The sequence below is a fragment of the Pristiophorus japonicus genome, chromosome 6, assembly GCF_044704955.1.
Source record: "Pristiophorus japonicus isolate sPriJap1 chromosome 6, sPriJap1.hap1, whole genome shotgun sequence".
NCBI classification, from domain to species: Eukaryota; Metazoa; Chordata; class Chondrichthyes; family Pristiophoridae; genus Pristiophorus; species Pristiophorus japonicus.
Genome location: NC_091982.1, coordinates 8,629,798 through 8,641,884, shown reverse-complemented (window position 1 = coordinate 8,641,884; position 12,087 = coordinate 8,629,798). Strand labels below are relative to the sequence as shown.

Below are 12,087 nucleotides of genomic sequence, written 5' to 3'. Positions count from 1 at the left end.
CCGTCGCTGTGGGTGGCCTGACGCCGCCCCTGTCCCCTGTCCCCTGGCCGAACGGCCTAAGTCTTCGCAGCTCAGAGGCTGCTGCTGCTGGAGTTGCTTCAGACAGGTAGGAAAATTCAATGTATTTTTTATTTGCTTTATTTATCATTTATTTTTCAGGGTGGCTCTTTATTTGTAGAAGTGAAAGTGTTAAATGCTTGTAAAATTCCATAACTCCCCCCCACCCCCCCCATCTCTTGTTCTCTACGCCTGATTTATAAGTGTAGGCAAGGTTTTTCTGAGCGTACAAAAATCTACACTTACTCCATTCTAAGTTAGTTTGGAGTAAGTTTTCGCTGCCTAAACTTGCAAAACAGGTGTAAGTGGCTGGACACGCCCCCTTTTGAAAAAAAAATCTGTTCTAAAATGAAACTATTCTAGCTCACTGGAACTGCAGCAAACTAAATGTCTAGAATTGCAATTTCGAAGATGCTTCATTCTAAACTAGTTGCTCCAAAAAAATAGGAGCAACTCAGGCCGAAACTTGAGACCAGAGTCTCTCGCCATTAAGAAAATATTCCGATTTGTCTTTCTCGGATCAAAGATGGATGACCTCAGACTTCTCCACATTGAACTCCATTTATCACAGTTTGCCCACTTACTTTGTCTGTTTATGTCCCTTTGTAATTTCCTGTTCCCAAGTACAAATCTTACCATGCCTCCTAACTTAGTGTCATCTGCAAACTTGGATGTACAACTCTCTAATCCTTCATCCAAGTCATTCACATATATATACGGAAACATCAAATATATTTATATATGGGGTACTCAATTCTTTACAGAAAAAAATTCATTTTAGATGGCTCTAAATAACACTACTTTTCAGGACAGTGCATGGACTTTAAAAGTTCATAAATAGTAGTGGTTATCCCCCAGGTTATGCAGGACCTCAGTATAACCAGGGAACCACCCCTGTAAATGTACAAGAGGCTTCGGGCACGAGACACCCAGAAGTTTGCAATGGAATTCCGAAGGCTAATTTTCTCTTCTCCAATGTGAGATTGCACATTTGCAATCACTGCACTGAGTGGGTATAAGATGAAACACACCATCATTCCATTGAAACTCCCAGAGACAAAAGCAGAAATGGCACTGGGAAGGCCTTTATCCAAGAGTGAATTCTTAATCGGGTCTTTGAAAGAGAAATAAAGGGCACTGCCTGTTCCATTCCTCAACAGAATGGGGAGGAAGCCTCGGTAGTACCCAAGCTGTAACTTATTCTTAAAGCTGTTAGAATTGAACTCCTTCAGGATAATCTTTATATTGGGAAGTTTGACATCTTTCCTGTGGTCCTGAAGGATATTTTGGACACGTTCAAATGGGGTCAACACCAAGGCTTCAATAATTCCAGATAAGGATCCTGCAATGCAGCGATGGTACAAATGTGTACTCTCAGCTGACATACTCCCAATAAGGCTATCATAAGTACCAAACAGTAAGGTGCCTTGGATGGTTTTAGCTAGGAGTGGAGGGAGAATTCCTCTGTACAACTTGATGAGACCTTCTTGACAGAGTTGAGCGACAGCTTTCCGGATAATTAAACCATGGATTTGCTGTCGGAAAATTGTTTTATGGACTGGGAAGGTCAGAAATGTAGCCAGGCAACTAGAGGCAGCTCCGATTCCGCAGTTCTTCAACGAGGTTACCACTGAGTTGTTGGCTGAGTCTTCAGAGTTCTGCTGCATTTTCAATCCTTCTGTATAATATATAAAAAGAACTTCAAGTGAACGGAAATATTTACCACACACCAGTCTGCTTCACACACTGTTTGCACACAAAGTACACAAGAAAAAAGATTGACTAGTAATATAAAAATGCTATGTTAGTTGCACATTTCCTGACCATCAAGTCACATTTTCTGTGTCATGAGCCTAATCAGGATCATGAGCATAATCTCAGACAAATTTGTTCTCATAACTGAATTTCTTGCAGCTTGGCTCATATGCAAATTTAATCATTTTCATAAAACAGAAAGATAATAGAAATTAACAGGAATCAAAACATGAATTTATAGGCCTGGGAAACTAAGATTTGTAAATTTATAGCAAAAACAAGTTGCCACTGGAGCCACATTCCCTCATTTTTATTTCTTTCACAAAAATTGTAATTTATCACATTCCCCAGCTCCCACACAGACCTGACATCTGCTTCTCTCTTGCTTCTCGAAGTAACCCCAGGATAGACAGCCACTGCTCCCAAATACCCTATCTCCAGTACAGTATGCTGCCTGCTCCTATTTGCATTTACCAGCAAAACTCTCCAGTTCACCACACCTCCTGCATTGGAGTATCCCAGCTTCTCAACTCTCTCTCGCTAACTTGGCAGCAAAAAGCTCCCAGCTGAATTGTTGTCCCCCACTTCAGTAACAGGCGGTAGGTAGATCCACTGCCGCTCATTTTAAGCCCTGGCTGAAGTTGAATGTTCCGCCATTAGTCTAGAAGTACCTGTCAATATCAAATTTAATCGAGTTTACATCAATTTTTAAGCAGCGCTTATTTTTTTCCTACAACTGTAAAATTATATCCAAACCTTTTTATATACAATTTGATTTAATTTATCCATTACTTAAATTAATTTAATCGATAGTTATATATAATTCTATATACTATTGCGCTTGTTTTACATTCATTTATTTGTTTTATGTTCATTTTATGCCTAACAGCAGCACAAATATAACATCACAATAATATACTCCATTACATTGTATAATTCTTGCCTCCAGACAGCAATGTTACAGGAGATCCTAAATATATATAGAGGAATATTGCATCTAACATGGATTTTGTCTGTCCCCTTCAGGTTATATTCAAATTTCTGTCACACTTGAACCATATTATCTCAAATGTCATCAGTGACAAATCACACCTGAAAAGTCAGAGCATCTACAAATTTATTTCTCCATACTCTGTGTTTACAATTTCATCCAACTTTTTAACTCCCAACCCCAAACATCCAACTTCTGACCGTTCTCTTTTTCTCCACCCTCCCAGGCTTCCAGGTTCTTACTGTTCTTTTTATCTCCGCGGGTCTCAAGTTTCTCTCCTGTCTATAGCTTCCCACCCCCAGGCCTCCAGTTCTAATCCAGTGACTGGATGTGGGCTTGTTGGTGATGGCTGGCCTGTGAACTGACTGCTGAGGAAGGATAGTGGCCTGTCTGAGGTTTGGCTGGCTGCTGATCATGGATAGGTAGCTTTTAGTGGCTGGCTGCTAAAGATTGCTGCCTAGTGACTAGTTTGTGACTTGTTGATAATGGTAGCTGGCTGGCTTCTGATGACTGGTCGTAACTAGGTAACTGCAGAGTGGTTTGCTAGCTGCTGGTGGAATGCTGGCTGCCTTCTAGTTGTGGATGGGTGGCTGGTTGCTGAATATGGATAAATGGGTTCTGGTGGATGGGGTTAGTAGACAGGGCTTTAAACTAATGAAGGGGCGGGAGGAGGGGGATTCAGGAAAGAGTAAATTTAAAAGCAGCAAGAGAAATGTCAAGGCTCTAGAACAGAGCAGAGTTTTGGTTAAAAGTAAGCAGAATGGGTCAGGAAGGGACAGAGAGAATAACAGAGGTAATAGAGCATTACTGACTAAGGTGACATCAGGGAAAAATAGAAAAAAGTCAAAGCTAAAGGCACTATATCTGAATGCACAAAGCATTTGCAACAAGATAGATGAATTAACAGCGCAGATAGAAATTAATAAGTTTGATCTAATAGGCATTACGGAGACGTGGTTGCAAAGTGACCAAGATTTGGAACTAAATATTCCAGGATACTTAACTTTTAGAAGAGATAGGCAAAATGGAAAAGGAGGAGAGGTAGCCCTGATAAAGGATGGGATAAAGACAGTAGAGAGAAAGGATCTTGGTTCGGAAAATCAAGAAGTAGAATCAGTTTGGGTGGAGTGAAGAAACAGCTAGGGGCAGAAAACATTGGTGGGAGTTGTTCATAGGTCCCCAAACAGTTGTGGTAAGGTAGGGCACAGTATAAATCAAGAAATAAGAGGGGCCTGTAACAAGGGTAATACAGTAATCATGGGGGACTTTAATCTACATATAGTCTGGGCAAACCAAATTTGCAGTAATAGTGTGGAGGACGAATTCATGGAATGTATACAAGATGGTTTTCTAGATCAGTATTTTGAGGAACCAACTAGAGAACAGGCTATTTTAGATCTAGTATTGTGCAATGAGAAAGGATTGTAGTAAAGGGGCCCTTAGGGAAGAGTGACCTTAATATGATAGAATTTTACATTAAGTTTGAAAGTGATTTAGTTAAATCCAAAACTAGGGTCTTAAATCTAAACAAAGGAAACTATGTAGATATGAGGGGAGAGTTGGCTGAGGTAGATTGGGAAACTACATTAAAAGGTTTGATGGTTGACAAGCAATGGCTAGCATTTAAAGAATTAATACATTATTGACAACAAACTTAGATTTCTTTAAGGCACAAAAACCCCACAGGAAAAGTGGTCCAATCATGGATGACAAAAAGTTAAAGACAGTATTAGATCAAAGGAAGAGGCTTACAAGAGGCCAAAAAGAGCAGTAAGCCTGAGGATTGGGAGGATTTTCGAATTCAGCAAGGGAGGACCCAGAAATTGGTAAAGAAAGGGAAAATAGAATATGAGAGTAAACTAGCGAGAGACATAAAAACAGACTGTAAAAGCTTCTGTAGCTATCTGTATGTAAAAAGGAAAAGATTAGCAAAAGTAAATGTGGGTCCTTTACAGGCTGAGACAGGAGAAATTATAATGGGGAATAAGGAAATGTCAGAGAAATTAAACGAATACCTTGTGTCTGCCTTCAGAAGAAGACACGAAAAACCTCCCGGAACTAGTGGAGTACCAAGTGTCTAGTGGGAATGAGGAACTGAAAGAAATTAGTATTAGTAAAAAAAAATAGGACTGGAGAAATTAATGGGACTGAAAGCCAATAAATCCCCTGGGCCTAATAGCCTACACCATAGGGTTTTAGAAATATAGAAACATAGAAAATAGCTGCAGGAATAGGCCATTCGAGCCTGCACCACCAATCAATAAGATCATGGCTGATCATTCACCTCAGTACCCCTTTCCTGCTTTCTCTCCATACCCCTTGATCCCTTTATCCGTAAGGGCCATATCTAACTCCCTCTTGAATATATCCAATGGACTGGCATCAACAACTCTCTGCGGTAGAGAATTCCACAGGTTAACAACTCTCTGAGTGAAGATGTTTCTTCTCATCTCAGTCCTAAATGGCTTACCCCTTATCCTTAGACTGTGTCCGCAGGTTCTGGACTTTCCCAACATCGGGAACATTCTTCCAGCAGCTAACCTGTCCAGTCCCGTCAGAATTTTATATGTTTCTATGAGATCCCCTCTCATCCTTCTAAACTCCAGTGAATACAGGCCCAGTTGATCCAGTCTCTCCTCATATGTCAGTCCTGCCACCCCGGGAATCAGTCTGGTGAACCTTCGCTGCACTCCCTCAATAGCAAGAATGTCCTTCCTCAGATTAGGAGACCAAAACTGAACACATTATTCCAGGTGAGGCCTCACCAAGGCCCTGTACAACTGCTGTAAGACCTCCTTGCTCCTATACTCAAATCCCCCAGCTATAAAGGCCAACATACCATTTGCCTTCTTCAATGCCTGCTGTACCTGCATGCCAACATACAATGACTGATGTACCATGACACCCAGGTCTCATTGCACCTCCCCGTTTCCTAATCTGCCGCCATTCAGTTAATATTCTGCCTTCGTGTTTTTGCCACCAAAGTGGATAACCTCACATTTATCCACATTATACTGCATCTGCCATGCATTTGTCACTCACCTAACCTGTCCAAGTCACCCTGCAGCCTCACAGTTCACACAGCCGCCCAGCTTAGTGTCATCCGCAAACTTGGAGATATTACACTCAATTCCTTCATCTAAATCATTAATGTATATTGTAAATAGCTGGGGTCCCAGCACTGAGCCCTGTGGCACCCCACTAGTCACTGCCTGCCATTCTGAAAAGGAACCGTTTAACCCGACTCTCTGCTTCCTGTCTGCCAACCAGTTCTCTATCCACGTCAGTACATTACCCCCAATATCATGTGCTTTAATTTTGCACACCAATCTCTTGTGTGGGACCTTGTCAAAAGCCTTTTGAAAGTGCAAATACACCACATCCACTGGCTCCCCCTTGTCCACTCTACTAGTTACATCCTCAAAAAATTCTAGAAGATTTGTCAAGCATGATTTCCCCTTCATAAATCCATGCTGACTTGGACCGATCCTGCCACTGCTTTCCAAATGTGCTGCTATTTCATCTTTAATAATTGATTCCAACATTTTCCCCACTAGTGATGTCAGGCTAACCAATCTATAATTACCCATTTTCTCTCTCCCTCTTTTTTAAAAAAGTGGGGTTACATTAGCTACCCTCCAATCCATAGGAACTGATCCAGAGTCGATAGACTGTTGGAAAATGATCACTAATGCATCCACTATTTCTAGGGCCATTATCTTAAGTACTCTGGGATGCAGACTATCAGGCCCCAGGAATTTATTGGCCTTCAATCCAATCAATTTCCCTAACACAATTTCACGCCTAGTAAAGATTTCCTTCAGTTCGTCCTTCTCACTAGACCCTCGGTCCCTGAGTATTTCCGGAAGGTTATTTGTGTCTTCCTTCATGAAGACAGAACCAAAGTATTTGTTCAACTGGTCTGCCATTTCTTTGTTCCCCATTATAAATTTACCCGAATCTGACTGCAAGGGACCTATATTTGTCTTCACTAATCTTTTTCTCTTCACATATCTATAGAAGCTTTAGCAGTCAGTTTTTATGTTCCCAGCAAGCTTCCTCTCATACTTTATTTTCCCCCTCTTAATTAGACCCTTTGTCCTCCTCTGCTGAATTCTAAATTTCTCCCAGTCCTCAGGTTTGCTGCTTTTTCCTGCCAATTTATATGTCTCTTCCTTGGATCTAACACTATCCTTAATTTCCCTTGTTAACCACGGTTGAGCCACCTTCCCCGTTTTATTTTTACTCCAGACAGGGATGTACAATTGTTGAAGTTCATCCATGTGATCTTTAAATGTTTGCCATTGCCTATCCGCAGTCAACCCTTTAAGTATCACTCGCCAGTCCATTCTAGTCAAAGAGGTGGCTATAGAGATAATGGATTTGGAAGACTGTCATCTTCAAAAATGAAATAGACTCTAGAACGGTTCCCACAGATTGGAAGGTAACTAATGTAACGTCGCTATTTAAGAAAGTAGGGAGAGAGAAAACGGGGAACTACAGACCAGTTAGCCTGACAGTAGTAGGGAAAATGCTAGAATCTATTACTGAGGATGTGGTAACAGGGCACTTAGAAAATAATAATAGAATTGGGAAGAGACAACATGGATTTATGAAAGGGAATTCATGTTTGACAAATGTGTTACAGAGTGTTTTGAGGTTGTAACTAGCAGAATAGCTCGGGGGGGACCAGTGGATGTGGTGTATTTGGATTTTCAGACGGCCTTCAACAATGAGTCACACAAGAGATTATTGAACAAAATTAGGGTTCATGGGATTGGGGGTAATATACTAGCATGGATTGAGAATTGGTTAATGGACAGAAAAGAGAGAATAGGAATAAAGGGGTCATTTTTGGGCTGGCAGGCTGTAACTAGTGGGGTGCCGCAAGGATCAGTGCTTGAGTCCAAGCTATTCACAATCTATATCAATGATTTGGATGAGGGAACAAAATGTAATTTATCCAAGTTTGCTGATGATACAAAGCTAGGTGGGAATGTAAGTTGTGAGGAGGATGCAAAGATACTTCAAGGGGATAGAGACAGGCTAAGTGAGTGGGCAAGAACATGACAAATGGAATATAATGTGGAGAAAAGTGAAGTTATCCACTTTGGTAGGAAAAATAGAAAAGCAGAGTATTTTTTAAATGGTGAGGGATTGGGAACTGTTGGTGTTCAGAGGGACCTGGGTGTCATTGTACATGAATCACTGAAAGTTAACATGCAGGTACAGCAAGCAATTAAGAAAGCAAATGGTATGTTAGCCTTTATTACAAGAGGAATTGAGTACAAGAGTAAAGATGTCTTACTGCAATTATATAGGTGAGACCGCACCTGGAGTATTGTGTACAGTTTTGGTCTCCTTGCCTAAGGAAGGATATACTTGCCATTGAAGAAGTGCAACGAAGGTTCACTAGACTGATTCCTGGGATAGGGGATTGTCAATGAGAAGAGATTGAGTAGATTAGGCCTATATTCTCTAGAGTTTAAAAGAATGAGAAGTGATCTCATTGAAACTGTCATATATGTATGCTTGGGGTTACTAGCCACCAGGTGGCCCCACTGTCGGACGTCATTGGGCTGTACGCACATGTGTGTGACCCAGGTATAAAAGGCAAGCGATCATGTAATGTGGTCACTTTGGGCCCTAATAAAGCAGAGCCCGGTTTGTACCTGTGTTAGTTTACAGTATTCAGTCTATCGAGTTATTACATACATAACATTTGGCGACGAAGTAACTTAAGAACCTTCACATGCAAAAATGAGCACAATTAGAATTCTGGAGAGATTTGTGGAGGGAGAGGACTGGGCAGATTTTGTAGCTCGCCTGGACCGGTACTTCGTGGCCAACAAAATGGAGGAACCCACTTACGCAGTTAAGCGCAGGGCGGTCTTCCTCACAGTTTGCAGTCCGAAAATCTATGGACTCATAAAGAATCTTCTCTCGCCTGCAAGTCCAACGGACAAGGACTATGAGGAATTGTGTGCTCTGGTACGTGACCATCTCAAACCAGAAAAAGGCATCATCATCTCACGATATCGATTCTACACGCACGTTCGTTCTGAAGGCCAGGATGTGTCGGAATTTGTTGCCAACCTAAGATGTCTTGCTGGACCGTGTAAGTTCTAAAACACGTTGGGAGACATGCTGTGGGACTTCTTTGTAATCAGCATCAACCACGAGGTGATCCTGCGTAAGCTACTGGCGGCGGAGACGTTGGATTTAAGCAAGGCCAACACGATTGCCCAGGCATGCATGATGACGGACAAAAGCTTAAAGCAGATATCATCGAAAAATCGGAACTCGGCAAATATTGTAAACAAGATCATATCGTCTTTTGGCAGAGCTGCGTATGGCAGGGCCTACTCGACTGCGTATGCGAAACCTGTGGCTGCCCGAAATCTGCCAACGGGAATGAATCTGATTTCACCGTGTTGGCATTGTGGGGGCAATCATCGACCTCATCAGTGTCGGTTTAAGCAGTACATTTACAAAGGCTGTTCGAGACTGGTGCATCTCCAGCGCATGTGTCCGCAACTGAGCAAACGTGCTATGACACACCACGTGGAGGATGATGACCAGTATAGCGCGGATCCGGATATGCAATCTGAGATACCAGTGGAGGAAGTGTATGGGCTGTAATCGTTCCTAACAGAGAGCCAACCGATAATGATTAATGTGAAACTTAACGGTGTGCCGGTATCGATGGAATTGGACACGGGTGTGAGTCAATCAATAATGAGCCAGGGGACATTCGACAAGCTGTGGGATACTAAGGCTGTGAGGCCTAAGCTGAGTCCAGTCAATGCCAAGTTGTGTATGTGCACTAAAGAACTCGTAACGGTGATTGGCAGTGCAGTAGTCAAAGTGTCGTATGGTGGCGCGGTTCGTGATTTACCTTTATGGATTGTTCCAGGCAATGGTCCAATGCTGTTCGGCAGGAATTGGCTAGAAAAAATCAAATGGAATTGGAACGATATCAAAGCCTTATCATCGGAGGATGATACTCCATGTGCTCAAGTGCTGAGCAAGTTCCCCTCACTGTTTGAACCAGGCATCGGCAATTTCACGGGAGCGAAGGTGCAGATCCACGTGGACTCAGATGCAAGACCTGTCCATCATAAAGCTCGGGCGGTTCTGTACATGATGAGGGAAAAGGTCGTAATCGAACTGGACAGACTCCATCATGAAGGGGTCATATCACCGGTCGAATTTAATGAATGGGCCAGCCCCATTGTTCCTGTGTTGAAGAGTAATGGCACTGTCAGAATTTGTGGTGACTACAAAGTTACGATCAACCAAGTTTCGAAACAGGATCAATACCCGTTATCGAAGGCTGAGGGGGGAAGTCGTTCACTAAACTGGATCTGACGTCGGCCTACATGACACAGGAGTTGGTCGAGATGTTGAAGAAACTTACGTGAATTAACACTCATAAAGGACTGTTTATCTACAACAGGTGTCCTTTCAGAATTCGCTCGGCTGCAGCCATATTTCAGAGGAACATGGAGAGTCTACTGAAGTCCATCCCTAGAACCGTCGTGTTTCAAGATGACATCCTGGTCAGAGTCAGAGTAACTGATTGTTCAAGAGTGACATAGAGCTAGAAGAGATTGCAGAGTTAGGGTGGGTAAAACCAGGGAGGGGTTTAAAGAGAGGGATGAGGATTTTAAATGTAATTTGTTAGGGAAACCAATGTAGGTTAGTGAGAACAGGAGTGATAGACAAGCAGGACAGCCCGATGACCTCCGACAGTAGCGCCCCCCCTCCCCCCCCACCGGTGTCTGGTAACCCCAAGCATGAATACATAACAACATATCAAGATATCAATATCAGTCTTTTTACAACAGTCTAGGACTTTCCGCTCACGAGTTGATCGTCTCAGTTCAACTTCAGTTCTAGGTGAGCGTTCTGATTCAGTTGTGACTGAAGGCTGAGTAACCGATCTGATGGGAGTGGTAATGACCAGTTTCAATAATGGCAGCAAAGTCCTCTGATGAATGAACATTGGTTGGTTGGTCACTGACTGCATCTTCCTCAAGCGGTTCCCAGTTCATCCGTGTGCCGCAGTTTTATCTGATCAACATGTTTCCTGCATGTTTGCCCATTCTTGAGCATGACAATAAACACTCTGTTACCCTCCTTGGCTGCAACAGTACCAGCGATCCACTTTGGACTCTGACCATAGTTCAGTACATAAACCAGATCGTTGACGGAGATGTCACATGACACAGCAGCACGAACATGATACCCTTGCTGACTTTGACGTCTGTTTTCAACACGATCATTCAAGTCGCGATGAACAAGAGAGAGCTTGGTCTTGATGTTTCTCTTCATCAGTAGTTCAGCAGGGGAGACCCCAGTAAGCGTATGAGGTCTGGTCCTGTAACTGAGCAGTATAGAAACATAGAAACATAGAAAATAGGTGCAGGAGTAGGCCATTCAGCCCTTCGAGCCTGCACCGCCATTCAATGAGTTTATGGCTGAACATGCAACTTCAGTACCCCATTCCTGCTTTCTCGCCATATACCTTGATCCCCCCAGTAGTAAGGACTACATCTAATTCCTTTTTGAATATATTTAGTGAATTGGCCTCAACAACTTTCTGTGGTAGAGAATTCCACAGGTTCACCACTCTCTGGGTGAAGAAGTTTCTCCTCATCTCGGTCCTAAATGGCTTACGCCTTATCCTTAGATTGTGACCCCTGGTTCTGGACTTCCCCAACGTTGGGAACATTCTTCCTGCATCTAACCTGTCTAAACCTGTCAGAATTTTAAACGTTTCTATGAGATCCCCTCTCATTCTTCTGAACTCCAGTGAATCCAAGCCAAGTTGATCCAGTCTTTCTTCATATGTCAGCCCCGCCATCCCGGGAATCAGTCTGGTGAACCTTCGCTGCACTCCCTCAATAGCAAGAATGTCCTTCCTCAAGTTAGGAGACCAAAACTGTACACAATACTCCAGGTGTGGCCTCATCAAGGCCCTGTACAACTGTAGCAACACCTCCCTGCCCCTGTACTCAAATCCCCTCGCTATGAAGGCCAACATGCCATTTGCCTTCTTAACCGCCTGCTGTACCTGCATGCCAACCTTCAATGACTGATGTACCATGACACCCAGGTCTCGTTGCACCTCCCCTTTTCCTAATCTGTCACCATTCAGATAATAGTCTGTCTCTCTGTTTTTACCACCAAAGTGGATAACCTCACATTTATCCACATTGTACTTCATCTGCCATGCATTTGCCCACTCACCTAACCTATCCAAGTCACTCTGCAGTCTC

General features: G+C 42.8%; 1 protein-coding gene across 1 annotated transcript; it reads right to left on the bottom strand.

Moving 5' to 3' along the window:
• Nucleotides 1-854: 854 nt before the first annotated feature.
• On the bottom strand, nt 855-1,724 carry LOC139265512 (solute carrier family 25 member 53-like). The gene has a single exon (XM_070882528.1). The coding sequence runs from the start codon at nt 1,722-1,724 to the stop codon at nt 855-857; it is 870 nt and encodes a 289-aa protein (XP_070738629.1).
• Nucleotides 1,725-12,087: the final 10,363 nt, after the last annotated feature.